The following is an 18,432-nucleotide window of genomic DNA, read 5'->3' as shown; positions in this document are numbered from 1 at the left end:
CTGTACCGCTAAGCCACACAATGCTTTTTGTTGTCATAGCAACTTCATCACTCCTGATAAGTTTGCAGTGACAACGAAACGCGACAGTTAATGGTTATCAGCCTTCTTTATTTAAACTGTTGTTTCAAAGGTATTTTTGATGTATTCCAATATAGTTAATCAAGCTATGTTGTGCTGACATACCACACTAGAGTTGTGTCCACATACACCTATTTTCAAATTGCACTACAGTAAATAGCCCTGTTAGTGTGCCATATACTAATTCTGATACCTAGTACACTGTAAGCGAAGTATAATGCAAAATTGAGGAAAAACTATGCAGTGTGTGTAAGACAGCTAAAGACAGGTGTGATACGAATGGCCTGCACCATGCATCGTAATGCTGTATCTGCGACTTTATACCACTTCCTAAGTGCCTAGTACACTAAAGCTGGGCATACACGGCAAGATAGACAGACATTTTATCTGGCAGCCTGCCAGCCGTAGATGTCCGCGGCATACACTGTGAGATTTCTCTCATAGTGTATTAGCCCGACATGGCGCTCCACCTCCGGGGTAGGAGACATTTCCCTGTTCCTTCCATGGGAAGGAACGCAGGAAATGTCTGTCTGTCGGCTGCGGCTGGGCAAACACTGCCCGATGCTGCCGACAGGTTACCCCATAAATATCGCATTGGACGGGCAGGCTAGACCATCCGGCATGCCCGACCGAGCAATATTTAACACTCGGTCGCCCGCACACACACTACAATTATCGAGGCGACCCGCGGATATCGGGCGGATCGCCCCAATAATTGTAGCGTGTATGGCTAGCTTAAGGGCCTGATCCAGAAATGTACACTATTGTACAGCCGCTGTGACTTTGTATGCAGCGGCTGTGCAATAACAATTGTAAATAGAAGGCTCCGCCGACTTCTGTGATGCGCTGCATGAACATCGGCCATCTGAGTAACCCTCAATCTGCACATGTCCAGTAAAGATCCTACACATGTGCCAATCGGCAACCATCAGAGATGTACATAAACCATCGGCTTTGCGTACAACACTCAATCAGGCCCTATGTGCGAACTAAAGGTGCGTACACACAGAACAATATATTTCAACGATATGAATGTTAACGATATCGTTCGTATCGTTCCGTGTGTATGCAATGAACGAGCAACGATGCGCGCTCCCACTGGACGATAGCGATGTCTTTGGTCGTCCATACATGCAGGCCAATTTGTCAGGAATTGCCTGTTCAGAGATGTGGCAGGATGACTTCACTGATAACTATCTTTCAGTGTATACACCCAATATCGTCTGCACTACAGGGAGACTCCAGGATTAATCACCATTACTGTGATCTTTATTTATACTATTTTTTAGTTGCCATATTATCAGTTTTGTCTGTCATTGTTCATATATTACTTAAAAATGCACTTTTTATTTCTAGTTACTGTTATGTAATAAAGTATATTATTGTTAAATACAGATGTGTCTTCATACACCTAGGAACCACCTTTTTCTAGTTTTCATTGACTTTTAGGAGTCCAGTTGCATAACTTTATCTATTTTCCCTGGCGAAGCCCTTTGCTCGAGCAACCTTTTGTTCTTCATACTGTACACATAGGAGTATATTTACTATGCGGGTTTATAGAAGTGGAGGTGTTGCACATGGCAATCAATCAAATTCTACTTATCATTTATCTAGTACCTTCTAGAAAATAATAGCTAGAATCTAATTGGTTGCTATGGGCAACATCTCCATTCTATAAACCTGCACTTTATGGGCCGTATTCAAGTAGCGGCGAAAACTGCAGTTTTTTTCGCCATTGACGAAAACTGACGTTTTTCGGCAAAAATATGGCAACATTTTCGCAAAAAAAAAAACGACGAAAATGGCAAACAGGCAAAAATGGCAAAATCCATATTTTTGGCTAAAAATGTGAGGATTTCTTTCAGAAACCTTTGGACACGCGCCCTAATGATAAATTACCCCAAAATGTTTTCGTAAGTTGCGTACTTTGTCGAAAAATGTCCGCACAATTTTTGGTGAAAAAAAAATAATATTGTTGACAATGGTTTTAACGTATTGGATCTGATTTTTCGGGGGGCGGTATGGATGCGGCAAGTGTTTTAAACATCGCAGCAGTCGTTTTTTTTACAGTTTTTAAAATTGCGTTTTTATGCCACGAAAATATACTTGCATCCATTTTAACATACCCCCAATTTACGAGGAACAGCAATTTCCTGGAAAAAACTTGCTTTCTATCTTTTTCAACATAATTTTTTTTCACCTGAAAATTGTGCGGTCGTTTTTTCGCCAAAGCACGCAACTTATGAAAAAAGTTTGGGGTGATTTATGATTTATCATTAGGAGGGGGGGGGGGGGTGTCCAAAGGGTTCTGAAAGAAATCCCAAAATTTTTAGCCAAAAATAGGGATTTTGCCTTTTTTGTTTCCTAGTCTTGGATTGAGAAAACTTTTCTCCAGTTTTTCTTCTCCGTTTTTTTGTAGAAAATGTCACCTTTTTTTGGCGAAAAAACGTCTGTTTTTGCCACTAATTGAATGCTATCCTCAATTGCACACAGGACCGGATTCAGTACGGATTGCAATTTGCAATCGCAGCTGCGAAATCGCACGCAACGAAGCTTTGAAAATTCTCAGCCGGCATAGAGACGCCCACTGCTGCGTTCTCATATCTGTTCAACCTCGCACTACTGTGTACACATCAGTACCATCGATGCGCATCGTCACTTCATGCATATTTACACCGGTCACAATCCGGACTGCAGAATGGCGGCAAATGATTTATGATAGGCGTCGAAATAGCAACACATCATAATTCCGACGCCGGAATCCAGGACGACGCGTGCCCGAACAAGGTAAGTCCAGGGCGCCCGCCCTGTTAGCTGCGGGGGGAGGGTTAGGTTTACGGAAGTTAGCAGGGTTAGCATTAGGTTTTGGGGGGGAGGTTAGGGTTACACACCCCCAGGGAGAGTTTAGGGTTAGGCACTCCCGCAGGAGGGTTAGGTTTAGGGATTGATAAGGGGAGGTTAGGGTTAGGCACTCCCACGGGAGGGTTAGGTTTAGGGAGCGGTAAGGGGAGGTTAGGGTTAAGCACCCCGGGGGGTGGGTTAGGCACCACCCCGGGAGTTTAGGGTTAGGCACCGCCCCGGGAGTTTAGGGTTAGACACCCCTAAGGGAGGGTTAGATCACATACCTGCCGCTGTCGGGATTTCCTGCTGTCGGGCTCATGCTGTCGGGAGCCGCCGGCATTTCAATCCCATTCCATTTACAGCAAGCGTGTCCATCTGCAGAAACTGCAAGTCTCGTCACACGCGGTGGGCTCTCATGCTGCATATGTAATCACAGTGACTAATTTATGCACGCCCATGAAATGTCGTTCAAACGGACAGGCATGTGTGCGTTTTTCCGACAACTTCCCCGTCACCACCCCGACACGCTGACAGCCTGTCACACACCATACGATGGATTCCTTTGTGCGTCCGTAATCGCAGTGCATTCTCCAGATGTGAGGACACATCTGGAGAATGGACAAGAAATGGAGCAGTACACAAAATGTTTGCAAAGAGAAAATGTCAACCGTAATAAATGGCTCACCCCAGGGTACAGTAAGAGCCCCTGTTATAACTGTGTGTTGGTCATTTTTATCAGAACATATAACAATTACCAAACTCATTTTCAGCCACCAACCCTAGATACATACTACGGAACTGGATGGCAGAGTCTGCAGTTCGCAAGGCGGAGATGAACGACTTTAGTGAGGTCAGTTTGAGCTTATTGTATTTTTCATTGGTTATACTGTAAATACCTGGTATGCTTTAATAAGTGTGCCAAGCAGCCAGAGGAGAGAGGAGACTGTATAAATTCCCTTGCATTAAGGTTATTGCTACACAGATGCTTTTTGTGCCTACATAATGAACTTGACATTTACATGACGTATTTGACTGCGCAGAACAAGCAGTATAAACACTAATGGGCATTGTAATAGGAAACAAGTTTTAACTATGGATTTGCCTTTAAATTATCACCTCTTTAAATCCAGGGGCAAAATTGGCAAAAACGTTGAACGTCTACAACTCCATTACATTCCCCACTAGAATCAATTAGGAAGCACAAAGACTGCAGACCAGCCCTACATTTCTCATTTGCACAGTCCCACTTTCCAGGTCTTTGGAAACACCCCAGTAAGTAGGGGAGGGGGCTACATTTACAAGTGCTGCATAATATGCACCATGGGCCTGATTCAGAGCCGGACGCTCTGACCAGAGCGCTCGCTCTGAATCAGGGCCCTCCTCCATTAATATGGAGCGTCCTCCTGGACGCTCGTATAGCTGTGGGTCACCACCCACAGCATATACGAGCGTCCAAAAAAATGGTCGCGATGGTCTTGACCATCGCGACCATCGGACTTGCGACGGAGACCCTGCGGTAGGGTCTTCCTGCCACAAGCCCTGGAGTGATTTTGGCTCTATCAGAGCCAAAATCACTCCCACTGACATCACTAGTGATGTCAGTGGGGCCAGCTTCAGACGGTAGGCGTTCCCATGGGAACGCCTCCGTCTGGCAGGCACGCCCACGGCACCCCACCAAAGGGGGCGTGCTGTCAATCAACATCGACAGCACGCCCCCTTTGGTGCGAGACCCGGAGCGACAGCTTGGCTGTCGCAGTCCGGGTCTCGCGCATGCGCATGACGGAGCTCCCTCCGTCGTGCGCATGCGCAGTGGGGAACATCGACCCACTTGCGAGCGTACTGCCGCTTGCGAGTGGGTCTGAATGACCCCCCATGTCAGAAACATATTATCAAGATCCAATCTTTAAAAAAAAAAATCTGAAGCTACTACTTGGTTTAGTCTGATTTACAGTATGTCTCATTATTCATGATAGAGAGTCACTTTTGTGCGTGTAAAGCTTTTTATTACATTGACCAGATGTGATTGGAAAGTGCCAAATGTGTTCAAAGGAAAGTATAGGATGAGGCATGGGGGTAAATTGATTGTTGCCAATTAAAACGGCAATAATAATAAATGTAAGACAAGTCTGGTTCATAGATATGCACCAACATTCAACCCCAACAGGAGGAACAGCTCTGAGTAATGCTGCCCATCCATTAGGTGATTAAACCTAGTGATGGAGCGATAACAACGGTCGTTATCGCTCCATCGCTTGGTAATAACCCGCAAATCGGGCAGCAAAAGGTTAAAAACGACCAGCGATGCGCGCGCCCGCTGGTTTTTAACATCAATCATCGCCCGAACATGACGGTCAACCTGACGACCGCCGTCAGGTTGCCATGTTCGGGGAGGATTGATCTGCATACACTGAACGTCTGAACGTTCAGTGTATGCAGTTCACCCCGCAGGAGACGACGGCATCGTTATCGTGCCGTCGTCTCCCGCATCGTTTAGTTGATGGGCAGCTTAAGAGGATAGCATTTGGAAAGCACTGGCCTCTCTTCCAAATAAACGCAACATTATGGAATGTTAAACAAACAAATACATTAATTAATAAAGGCTACACCATTTTTGTTGGACAAAAAATATATTTGCCTGGAGCTATAATAGATAAACACACCTTGAAAAGTATGAAAAGATAACTTTGATAGAGTTATGTACTGTAACACAGGTCCGTCTGCTGCAGAGCATTCTGCGGAAACCCTTCCAAACACAGAAGATGGCAGAACTGGCTGGTTATTCCCATGAGGCTCCAGAATGGGCAAAAGACTTAAAAGTCAGCTGCTCGTCCTGATGCAGCGGAAACCAATGGACTTCAAGTGACGGTTTATTGATAAAATGAAGACGTTAGTTTTTAATTTTGTGTACATTTTCTTATATCTACATAAAAAAAACAAATATACTGTACTGTGTGTTCTTACTGGGCTATTCCTATTGATTAAAAAAAAGAGTACTACCACAAAGCTGGCACACATAAAGGGTTGTCTGTATTTGCCACCATTGATGGGCCATTCATCGCCCGGGTGCTGTCTGAGATAATGCTGTGTGACGTTTAGTTCATCAATGGCTGCTCATCAAACAGATGCAGGTGGTGGCGACCTGTGACCTAATGATTCACCGACATTGCTCTTCACTTACATCTCAGCGTAAAGCACTCCAGACAGGGGATATGGCAACATCAGTAAGTGATCTGGTTACAGACCTTGTTAGATAAAACTCTGTTTAGAGAAAGCTAATTAGGATTTACTGAAGCCCCGGTATTATAAATGAAGTCAATGCAAGCCTAAAAAGCATGTGCAGGGAGAATTAGGGCGTATTCATCTACTCAGCAATGGAGGCTCTAGTCATTATGGCTGTGATGGTGCCGTAGAGCTGGGACACGTGTACCCTATACCATTTATTGCCAGTAACTGTCTCCACTGCTGTATATGAAATGATCTAGGTGCTGTCCAAATGCTTTATATAGACAGCAGTTGCTGGGGCATACGTAACCTAAAAGAAGGTACTGTACTAAGAATATTATTAAAGATTAGCGAAATATATAATTTAATGACATTCTGCAGTTTTTGTTATTACATAGCATTGCGCAGTTTTATTATTTTCCATTCTTATACTGTATTTCCAAAACCTATATTTTGATGATACTGTACATCCATTTAAGGCTGCATTTGCCATTTTTCATGTGAGCTTTGTGTGTTTTAGTTCTGTTGCTCATACAGCGTATCTGATGGTAGAAAAATATATTTTTGGTACGTTAAAGCAGGAGCAATGCAAATAATGTTTATCATAGAGAAATTGTACACTGTGGTCTTATTACTGCACATCGTCAGACCTAGTTTACATCCGTTATCCCAAAAGATCTCTTTTTTTTTTCCTTTGGAAGTGCGAACGTTCTGTAATTACTGTCATTAATTATGATGCCAAGCGCAGCTGCCTGAGCAGGTCTGTGTTACTGTGGAGCAGGTGGTCGTCGTAGATGTCACCGCCCCCCTCTGCCTCTAGTGTTAGCACAACAAACTAAGTCACTTGGTGGCCAGCCTGTCACTCTGGGTTATAGCCACAGGTAAGGCTCATTATACATTTGGCTGTCAATATTGTTTTAACCATTAACATTCTGGTTTGTGCTGATGTCATAATGTAACATTCTGGTATGTGCAGATGTCATAGTGTAACATTCTGGTATGTGCTGATGTCATAATGTAACATTCTGTTATGTGCAGATGTCATAGTGTAACATTCTGGTATGTGCAGATTTCATAGTACAGGTTGAGTCTCCCATATCCAAAATGCTTGGGACCAGGGGTATTTTGGATATCGGAATATTCCGTATTTTGGAATATTTGCATAATATACTGAAATATCTTGGGAAAGGGACCCAAATCTGAGCACATAATGCTTTTATGTGTTATATACACCTTATACACACAGCCTGCAGGTCATTTTATACAATATTTTCTATAATTTTGTGGCTCAAACAAAGTTTATGTACATACATGAAATTCATTTATGTTTCATATACACCTTATACACACAGCCTGAAGGTTATTTTATACTTTATTTTTATCAATTTGTGCTTTAAATGAGGTTTATGTACATTGAACCATCAAAAAGCAAAGGTTTCACTTCTCAGTCATGCTAAAAAAAAAAATATTTCGGAATATTCCGTATTTCGGAATATTTAGATATGGGAGACTCAACCTGTACTCTATCCAAGTTGCATCATTAACAAATGGAACCTAACGTGGAATAGGTGTTACTGGGCATTTAGGCAGACTTCCGTACTTGTTTGAAGCGTCCGGCCGCAGCTGGGATGCTTGTATCAGATGGATCTTTTGCATCCAATATGGCAGCTAATAATGGCAGCTGCCGATGGAAAAACAGTGGGTGGCGTAACTCGGAAGCACGCATACTCGCATAGAGAGTCGAGTTAGCATAACCTAGTAAGTAGGCTGCCGCAGCTGGACACGACGTACTCATTGTCATGCCCTAATAATTAGAAAAATATGTTGCTCACTTTTTTACTCTTTAATGTCTGTTTAGAGTTGTCAGGTAAAACGGACTCTTAGGACACACTAAGGGGTAAATTTACTAAAGTGGGAGTTGTTAGAAGTGGAGATGTTGCCCATAGCAACCAATCAGATTCTAGCTATTATCTTCTAGAAGGTGCTAGTTAAATGTTAAGTAGAATCTGATTGGTTGCTATGGGCAACATCTCCACTTTGGGTAAAAACTCTCACTTTAGTAAATATACCCCTTACTCTCTGGCTGCATTGCAGTTTCTTGCCTGATAGTAACAGTTGAAGTCATGCAATATGCATCTGAGCAAATTGTTATGCTGCACATATGTTTCATACTGTACTGTATGTGTTCAATTCTTAATGGCGAGTATGGCAACTATGGGACTTATTTTAGAGGAGGATGTTTGCCACTTCATTTTTTGCCTAAGATACATATTCCCATACTGTGCTAGCGCACCAGAAATACATGCTCCGCAGACGGACAAGCGTGGGAGACCATAGGCCTGTTACAGTAAGGGCGTGTTAACATAACTGCAATTGGACACATTAGCAGATACGCCTTTCAGCACTGTGTTGGAGGATAGAGGCAAAAGATACTTAAGAACGACGATGATGATTTAGCTGCATCTGATTGGCTGATTGCGTATTGACCTCTCCAGCTGATAGTAAGTAAATCATTAGTGTTGCAGCTATATTATACAGATGTGTCCATATACATTTAGTCCACATACATCTAGCCTAACAGCCCTTCTGGTCGTACCATGCCGTGGTTTTATTCACAAAGCAATGCCAATAGGACGCAGAAGCATCTTATGCCGATTAAAATGATATGCAGCATGCATATATTGTGTGTGACTTCCGATGTATCTGCATGCGAAATGCTACGTTACAGTGTCACAGCCGCTGAATGCACTGATGTATGACACTGTAATGTAGCATTTTGCTTGCAGATATAGTCGCAGTCGCACACAGAATATAGGCATTCCACATATCATTTTATTCGGCATAAGCTGCTTGTGCATCCTATTCGCAGCACTTTGCACATAAGACACATTTTAACGGTAAAAAGTTGGACGAAAATACGCTCTGCGCTACTGAGTCGCACAGCGTTCACGCGTTATGAGTAACGCGACTTGTAGTGCACGGAGGATAGATGTATGTAGACACATCTGTGTATGAAACTGAAGCTGTCTATTTGCATTACTTAATTGACATTTCCATTTGGACACCTGCAGGTAAGAAGACTTCAATTTTAAAGATTGATGTTTGTAATTTGTGTTTGTATTTAATATTGAAAATGTGACTTACATTTATTGATTGTCCAGGCAATATCTTCTCTTCCATATATATGACACTACATTGTATTATTATATTGTGTACAAATAGGGTTATGTCACCCTAACATTTACTACTAGCACAAGCAACGTCTGCCAGCTACCATGGGCCGTCACCTGTCAGTATACACACGCATACTGTATGCCTGGCATACGCCTGGTGCAAATGCTTGTTAACTTTATTTTATTTTGCAAATGCAACTGCTTCTAAATAAGCCCCTACATCAGCATTTGAGCAACGACATTTGAACTAACGTCCGCACTCACACACTTTATTTACACAGATTTGCACTTTGATGACAAATTAACGCATACAATGCAATTCACAGTTGGGCAGACAGATTACTTTAGAAATGTAATCAAAACATCCTTGAAGCTGCATACGTCATAACAGGGGACAATTATTAAATAGACGACTGAAAAAGAAACCCTGATTCTGCAAAATACCGGTAAGTGATCTTCTGTTGAGCAATGAAGGTGCTCAGATATTCATTTAATATGAGAGATTGGTTTCTTCCATCCTGCTTATTTATCTGTATGATATGTGGTATTGGGTAATATATATATATGTTATATCATATCATATATATAGAGCCAGTTATATGTTACATCCCTTGAAGAAAGGATTCCAACTCAGATCTGCTCAATACACTGCTGCAGAATACATAGTAAGGGCCTCTAAGATGACTTGACACTATGTTGTACAGTATCATTTTTGTGTCTTGAACATTCCTGTAACCCCAATAGTTTTCTATTAGCTGAAAAAATATTTAGGGGGAGAGGGGAGTATTCAGGAGTATGGGGTGCCATCATTCTACAATTCATTTTTTTTAATTATACAGTCTTTTTAAGTTGCTTTAACAGCTGCAAACTGTTAGCTGGAAGCAGCGAGTCCCCTTTATGATGTGGTTCCTCTTTTCTTCTGCAAAGCTTTCGCCAAGTCGGACATAAAGTCTAGTTGGCCGCCTGCACCACCATTTGCATTTGTATTGTTCAGTTCCCTTGACATGTATCCTTTACTGTCTCTTCGTTTTGGAGGGTTTGGTGGCTGCTTTTTCACTGGAAGCTTTGGAGGGGCTGCAGCTGCAGAAGGGGGTGGAGGTGGAGGAGGAGGAGGTGTGATGTGGGCACCTAATCTTGCTACCTCTGATAATTGTGGAGGGGCAGGGGGATATTCAGTAGCAGAATTAAAAGACGGAGGCGGTGGAGGTAAAAAATTAGGGGGAGCATCAAAGAAGTCAGGGGGTGGAGGGGGCAGTAAATCATCCTCCCACTGCGATTCTTCGGTTGCTGGATACTCCGGTGGGGGTGGTAGTATATCAGAGTGCACAGACTTGGCTTTAATTGGCAGTGGCGGTGTAGCAACCACATTGTATGATTTTCTTACAGGCGCAGGTGGTGGGTGTTTTGTTAGTGTAGGAGGTGAGTTTTTATGTTCAGACTGGGTGGTCTCATTTAATTTCGTACTCTAAGGGAAGAAAGACAAAACAATAATCCATATATGTATATACTTTTCATTTGTCCAGCAATGATATATAAATATTGCAGCATAGGCTTGCAGAGACAGAGAATGTTTGTTATGTGCATGCCGGCATCTTATCTCCTGCCTCTCCACCTAGTTATTAAGTAATACACAGAGGGAAAACAGGTGCTTCCATACGGATCAAGGACTCCGATAGCCTGATTTCTCCCATCCATGTTGGTCTGTTACATTAATAACCAGCCTATATATGCATGTTTCTCCATAGAGAGCCATTATAGCCATTGTCAGCATCCGCCACCCCTCTGTTCATCGGTGGAAAGACAAAAAAGAAAAAGTGCCAATGTATACAAGCCCCTCAGGTTTACTGCAAATAGTTAAAGTCAAATTATATGTTCCTAAATATAATATGTATTTGTGTGTGCCCACCCACTGCTCCGCCCACCCCCCAACTCTCCTCTGTATATACTTACCCTTCCACAGAGCGATCTTCCTCTAGCTAAGGTCTGTCTCATCACGATGATGTGGGAGACATTGGAGCATGTGCCCCAGCTTTCTCTGCGCCTGCATTTAGGAGATGGGACTGTACTTACCAGAATTGTGTAAGGCCTTGGTATAGGAGAGAAAGATTTAGCCCCAGGTGTAAGTATGGGAGTGTGGGAGTCGGGACAAAGCTAGCGATGTCCATAGACCATTGATAGTTAAGAACTATCGAGAGTTAACCACCAATGGTAGACTGTTTTGGCAATTTATGGCGAAGATCCAATGGTTTTCCGTCTTTGCTCGTACAGAATCCCCCCAATGATTTTTTTACTCTTTCAATTTAGTGCTGGGTACTGCCTTGTTCCACTTCCCCACGCAACCAGCAAAGCACCACCCCCACGTCTGATTGGGCTCGCTGCCCAGTGAGTAATAGAGAAGGGATGACCATTGGTGGGTGAAACCATAGATTTGCCAAGTTTCATAACATCGAGGTTAACCACCATTGGTACCATCGATTGTGAACCCACCGATGGCCATTCCTAGAAGGAGCCGCAACTGTTGGGAGAAGGACTGCAAAGGGGAGGAAGGCGAGTAGGGGTGCGGAGACTGAAGTGATCCGGCATATGCTGGGTCCATTAAACTAGTGTATATATGTGTGTGTATATGTGTATATATATATATATATATATATATATATGTGACACTATATGGACTAAAGTATTCAAACTCTCCAACCATTACACCAACAGGGACTGTAATGACATTATATTCAAATAAATATACTTTAATAAGGAGTTGGTCCCCCTTTTGCAGCTATAAAGCTTCCACTCTCCTTGGAAGGCTTTCCACAAGATTTTGGAGGGTTTCTGTGGGAATTTGTGCCCATTCATTTTGTAGAGCCTTTATAAGGTTAGGCCCTGATGTTGGACGTGAAGGCCTGGCGCGCAATCTCCGTTCCAGTTCATCCCTAAGGTGCTGGATGGGGTTGAGGTCAGGACTCTGTGCAGGCCAGTCATGTTCTACCACACCGAACTCATCAAATCATATTTTTATAGTCCTTGCTTTGTGTACTGGGGCACAGTCATGTTGGAATAGAAAAGGGCCTTCCCCAACTGTTGCCGCAAAGTTGGAAGCATAGCATTGTCAAAAATGTGTTGGTATGCTGAAGCATTAAGATTGCCCTTCACTGGAGATAAGGGGCCTAGCCCAAACCCTGAAAAACAGCCCCATACCATTATCCCTTTTCCACCAAACTTCACAGTTGGCACAATGCATTCAGGCAGGTAACGTTCTCCCGGCATCCACCAAACCCAGACTTGCCCATCTGACTACCAAACAGAGAAGCGTGATTTGTCACTCCACAGAACACTTTTCGACTGCTCCACAGTCCAGTGTCTGTGTGCTTTACACCACGCCATCTGACGCTTGGCATTGGACTTGGTGATGTGAGGCTTACATGCAGCTGCTCGGCCATGGAAACCCATTCCATTAAGCTCCCGCCGCACAGTTTTAGTGCTTACATTAATGCCAGTGGAAGTTTGGAACTATTCAGCTATGGAATCAGCAGAGCGTTGGCGACTTTTACGCACCATGCGCCTTAGCAGTCGTTAACCCTGCTCTGTGATTTTACGTGGTGTTCCTAAATTTCTAAAGCTTCCACTTTCTAATAATATCACTTAAAGTTGTTCGTGGAATATCCAGCAGGGATGAAATTTCCCGAACCGTCCTATTGCAAAGACGGCATCTTATCACAGTACCACATTTGAAGTCACTGACCCATTTTGTATCACAAATATTTACAAATGGAGACTGCATGGCTATGTGCTTGATTTTATACACCTGTGGCAACATGTCTGATTGAAACACCTCGATTCAATAATTAACAGGCTGTTTGTTGCGGGCGCAATGCCCGGCAAGAAACAGCTACCGCCCGGCACTTCCCCCCCGTCCCAATGCAATGCGTCCCTGTCCAACTTCCTGCCCGGCACTCCACCCCGCCCCCAATGCTCCGCGTCCCACGTCGCCCGGTCACCCTCAATGTGTCCTTGTTGCCATGGACACGGATACCGTATGTGACGCCGAGCTGTGCCGACGTCACTTGTTCCCATCGGAGGCTCCGTGTCCGCCGGTAATAAGGACACGTGATGTTAGTGAGGGTTTCAGGCTACGGAACGTGGTGCATTGGGGCGGGGAGAGAGTGCAGGATTGTGCAGCTCGGGCCCATCACAGTGCAGGGGTGGTGTCAGGTTGGAGGGCAGAGATCCCTCCCACTGTATAAAAGCACGGGCGCGCTGTTGAGGCGGGAACAGTCGCCTGCGACCACTCTCTTTGTGTAGGAGCTGAAAAAAAAAAATCTGTGAGGACAGTATTTGGGAGCTGTACAAAAAACATTTCTATGGGGCCAGCACTAAATAACCTGATGCTGATTTCACTAGAGGGACCAGATCCTACTGACTTTGCTTATGTAAAAGCTGCAAACGACTGGGCCTCTAAGAGGAAGAGAATTAATATATAAAATGTTATTTCAAGTTTAAATCATTATCAGGTCAGAGTTTAAAACATTTTATTATTGCGAAGGCCCCCATCTGGCTACTTCTTGATGCCACCCGGCTGGAAAAATTTTCTGGGGTGAACACTGTATATATATATATATATATGCATTCGGTATGAATTACCGCCGGCCGCAGCGGAAGCCCGACAGAGGAGGAAATCCCGATTGTCCTAAAGGTAAGTATAAATCAACCTAATTCTACCCCCTAACCCTCCTTTAGGGTGCCTGACCCTAACCTCCCCCCTGTGCCTAACCCTAATCCCCCCTCTAAGTGCCTAAACCTAACCCTCCGGGGGGGGGGGGGGTGCCTAACCTCAACCCGGGAGGGTTAGGTTTAGGCACTAAATCTAGACTCTAGACGCCTGTCATTTAACCCTCGCAGGGATTAAGCAGTCGGGAAACCATGCTACCTACTCAATGATAAATATATATATATGTATATATTTATCATTGAGTAGGTAGTATGAAGCAGCCTGTTTAGTCACATGAATAAACTCCAGGATAGTGTGCTCATTATTATAATGTGTAATTGTATAGGAGAGTTAATTGCGCTGACCCAGCAGAGAACATTTTGAGGGATCGTGTAATGCTGTCTATACAGGTTGTTTTTTTAGGTCTTGTAATTCATCATTAAGACTAGCAGTGATTTTGCCATTGTTATGCCCTCTGTATAAAAACAAAATTAGAGCATATTATACATTTCTTCTGCATGTATATTTTTCCTACTAATCTTCTGGAAAGATAAAGGATATTTTGATATGTTGGTTGGAAAACGTAACCCCTGAAAGAGCATGAAAAACTAAACTATTTCCCATATTACATCCAGGGGTGGGAATAATTTTGTAATAATACATAACTGGAAATATCCATGAATTAGTTCCGCCTGTTGGATCTGTACCTATACAGAAAGACTGGCTCTTACTATGTGGTGCTGGCTTTAAACATCACCATAAAATGGCAAGTCTGTGGCAGCTGAGGGATTGTGGGTCCAAACAAAGTGATTTCCAATCCCACGATCAAAACATGTCACTCAGAGGGAACGTAATATGTGTGACGTGCTGTGTGTGATGTTACAATGATTGCCACGCAGATAAGAGAGACCCTACCAAATGCATGGGGGATCTGAGTAAGGCCTCCCATGCAAGCCAAGGAAAACATGCAGTGATGGATTAGAAGAGGGGTAGAAGGTCTCTAGGGATCCAAAGTAATAGTGAGAGTCAAGGTTTTTGGCCTGAACTACCATGGTGGTGTGCTGTAAGTGTTTAGTTCCTATATTGTAACATATAACCTAATAACAGTTAAATGACAGCTAACAATGATAGCTAGTAGTAAGTACTATGGCTGTGTTTTCTTTCTGAGTGCATGGACCTGTTCACTGGAAAAGCTATATATATACACAAATAAACTAAGGACTGTTTATATAACTATGCTATAGAGCACTGGCTTTGTTATTTCTAAGGACACAGCAATAACAACCTGTCAGCCAAGAGGCATTTCTCAAACTCCTGTCCAGTGATCCAAGACTTCTCACTCTGCCTGTTATGTGTATAAGGTAAACGAAAAGTTCTCAGAAGTCCTACAGAGTGGAAAAGGCATAATGACTTTGTCTGGATGTGTGTCCTTGGAAGGTCAGTATTAATGATTCTACCTATCTGCAGGCAGGACAGTGATACTACCTATCTGCAGGTAAGTCAGTGATACTATCTATCTCTGCAGGCAGGTCAGTGATTCTGCCTATCTGCAGGTAAGTCAGTGATACTACCTATCTCTGCAAGCATGTCAGTGATTCTACCTATCTGCAGGTAGGTCAGTGATACGACCTATCTCTGCAGGCAAGTCAGTGATTCTACCTATCTCTGCAGGTAAGTCAGTGATACTACCTATCTCTGCAGGCAGGTCAGTGATTGTACCTATCTGCAGGTAGGTCAGTGATACGACCTATCTCTGCAGGCAAGTCAGTGATACTACCTATCTCTGCAGGCAGGTCAGTGATGGGACCTATTTCTGCAGGCAGGTCAGTGATTCTACCTATCTGCAGGTAGGTCAGTGATACGACCTCTCTCTGCAGGCAGGTCAGTGATTCTATTTATCTCTGCAGGCTTGTCAGTGATTTTACTTCTCTCTATCAACAGGCCATGTACTGTAAACCCTCATTTTAGTCGTATGCCAGGGAACACAAGGTATATCCCTATACAAACTTACCATTTTGTTACACTATGTAATTTATTCCTCCCATCTATGCCACTTTTGGAGATACAGCTCCTGTTTTTTATAAACAACTTCCATCCTATTCCGAACTACACAGTCGAGTCACATTATTATGACCACCAGCTAATAGCCAGAGTAACCGCCGTGTGCACCACGGACAGCAGCTAGGTTGGCACAGGTATCTGCTGACTGCAGTGCATCCCAGAGTTGCTAGAGGATGCGTAGTGGAGTATCTATATAAGGAACACAACGATCGAGGTGGTCCCACAGATGCTCAATTGGGTTCAAGTCCGGGGAATTAGGGGGCCAGGGAATTACTTGGAAGTCTTGGTCATGGTCATCCAACTACTGACGGACATTTCTATCAGTGTGACATGTCGCATTGTCTTGCTGGAAGATCCCATCCGCCTCAGGGAATACAATCAGCAGGTATGGGTGTACGTGCACTGCAAGGATGGATTCATAACCAATCGGTCCACATGCATAATTGGGCCTAGAGAATGCTATGAAAACATTGCAGCAATGGTTGCAGGGTGTTTGCTCTCCGATGTTTCTTGTCTGACATGCGTACGTCCATCCATGTGATGAAGCAGAAAACGTGACCCATCAGAGAAGGCAACCCTTCGCCAATCAGCGGAGGTCCAATTCTGGTACAGGCGTGAAAATGGAAACCTTTTCCGCTGATGCACCTTCGTTAGCATAGGTGCAGTGACCATCCGTTTGCTTTGGAGCCCCATACACAGCTGGGTTAGCTGAACTGTTTTAGACATACATCTGGTGGCCCCCAGGTTAATTTTGATGGTGAGCTGCTCCACTGTTGCGTGTCATTTGGCCCTCACGCACCTTTGTAGCCGACGTTCTCACATCAATGGAACGTGGTGCTCCGCAGTTTCCACGTCGGTTATTTGCAATGGTGCCATTTGTCCACCTTCGCTATTTAAGAAATACTGCTACCCTTGGCCCGAAAGCCAATAATCATTCCTTTTTGCAACTCTGATAAATCGTCCCTTTTACCCATGACCAGGGGCACCAAGAGGGGGGTGAGCAGGTACTATTTACCTGGGCCCGGGCCTGTTGAAGGGGCCTGGGTCCTGCAGCCTGCCCCCAACCCTGTCCCAGTCGACGCCGTCAAGTTTGGGCAGCAGGGAGAGAGGACTGACAGCAGCCTCTCTCCCCAGCCCAGCACACACGCTGCTGTTATGCTGTGTGCCGGGCTAGGGAGAGAGACTGCTGTAGCAGCAGCAGCCAGACCTCTCTGCATTATATGCGGGAGGGGGGGGCGATTGCGCCCCCACCCCCTGACACCTGCGCCTCCTGTGCGTGGCACGCGCCCGCTTCGCGGCCGCAGTCACTTTGGGTTTTTTTGGGAAGGAGGGGGTCTGGCCACACCTCCCCAGTTGGCCACGCCCCCTCCCTGTACCTGGGCCCAGCAGAGCTGTCGGCAGCCCTGCCCATGACAGTAACGAGTGATATGTGTGCAGACGGCCTATTCCACACCTTATATACACACCAAGCCAGCGCATGGCATGTGACGTACTTCATGGGCTACGCTCTGCCAACGTCAAATGTAGGAGGTGGTCATAATATGTGACTCGACTGTGTATTTCACAATGTTTCCTCTTTTGGGTATAAATATAGATCTGTATGAACAAATTAATTAACTGCGTTCAAAAATCAATGTTTTACTACTGAAATAGTTCATGACTTGCCAAGGCTCAGATGAATGCAAGGACATATACCTCTTATTTTAAGAAAGGTAAGTGTCCATATTTGGACTTGTGCAATGCTGAAAGTGTGTGCAATCCTGTTATTACAGCAATAACAATACTTGTGTACTTATCATGACAGATTTACCTTAATTTCCTCTCCACGCTTCCAGGCATCTGTGAAGCTGGAACTGACATTTGGTACATTTTGGGATATCTGTCCATTACCTTGGGCTTTCCCTTTAAAACAGTGAAACACATTTAATAAAAAATAAAAGTAAAAAAATATATTGCCATACATTAAACTAATACAGCAATCTTTTTCAGTTTTGTACAAAGGCTAATGAAAGAACTTTAAATGTGTGCACTTCTATGTTTTGGTACATTAAAAATATTACAGGTCCCAAACGGGTTGGGTATGAAATACCGACGGCTTAAAAGCCGCCGGTTCAAATCCCGACACTGGAAGCCCGATAGCAGAAAATCCCAATGCCGGCTGGTAAGTATAGTTAACCCTCCCCTCCCCCCCCCAACCCTCCCTTGGCAGTGCCTAAGAGTCCGGGGGTGGTGCCTAACCCTAAGTCCCTCCCGTGGTGCCTAACCCCTTGTCCCCGCACCCTAACCCTCCCCGGGGGGTGCCTAACCCCAACCTCCCCCCGGTGGTGCCTAACTCTAACCCCCCCTTCCCCTGGC

General features: G+C 44.2%; 2 protein-coding genes across 3 annotated transcripts in view; one reads left to right on the top strand and one right to left on the bottom strand.

Moving 5' to 3' along the window:
• Nucleotides 1-5,821, top strand: part of LOC148475018 (uncharacterized) — a 119,379-nt gene extending 113,558 nt beyond the window's left edge. For both annotated transcript variants that reach the window (XM_088457802.1, XM_088457801.1), the window contains 2 exons: nt 3,690-3,769; nt 5,631-5,821. In XM_088457802.1, the coding sequence (XP_088313928.1) occupies nt 3,690-3,769; nt 5,631-5,753 (203 nt within the window). In that variant the 3' untranslated portion in view covers nt 5,754-5,821. The remainder of the gene's footprint in view (nt 1-3,689; nt 3,770-5,630) is intronic.
• A 3,712-nt stretch (nt 5,822-9,533) lies between these two features.
• The window catches only part of APBB1IP (amyloid beta precursor protein binding family B member 1 interacting protein), a 137,486-nt gene continuing 128,587 nt past the window's right edge, over nt 9,534-18,432 (bottom strand). The window contains exons 13-14 of the mRNA XM_088457814.1: nt 17,888-17,979; nt 9,534-10,779 (exon numbers count right to left, since the gene is read on the bottom strand). Of these exons, the coding sequence (XP_088313940.1) occupies nt 10,210-10,779; nt 17,888-17,979 (662 nt within the window). The 3' untranslated portion in view covers nt 9,534-10,209. The remainder of the gene's footprint in view (nt 10,780-17,887; nt 17,980-18,432) is intronic.

This window comes from Taudactylus pleione, unplaced genomic scaffold, assembly GCF_031769625.1.
Source record: "Taudactylus pleione unplaced genomic scaffold, aTauple2 ptg000788l, whole genome shotgun sequence".
Taxonomy (NCBI): Eukaryota; Metazoa; Chordata; class Amphibia; order Anura; family Myobatrachidae; genus Taudactylus; species Taudactylus pleione.
Note: the sequence above shows the minus strand (reverse complement) of the source record. Positions and strands in the feature narration are given on the sequence as shown.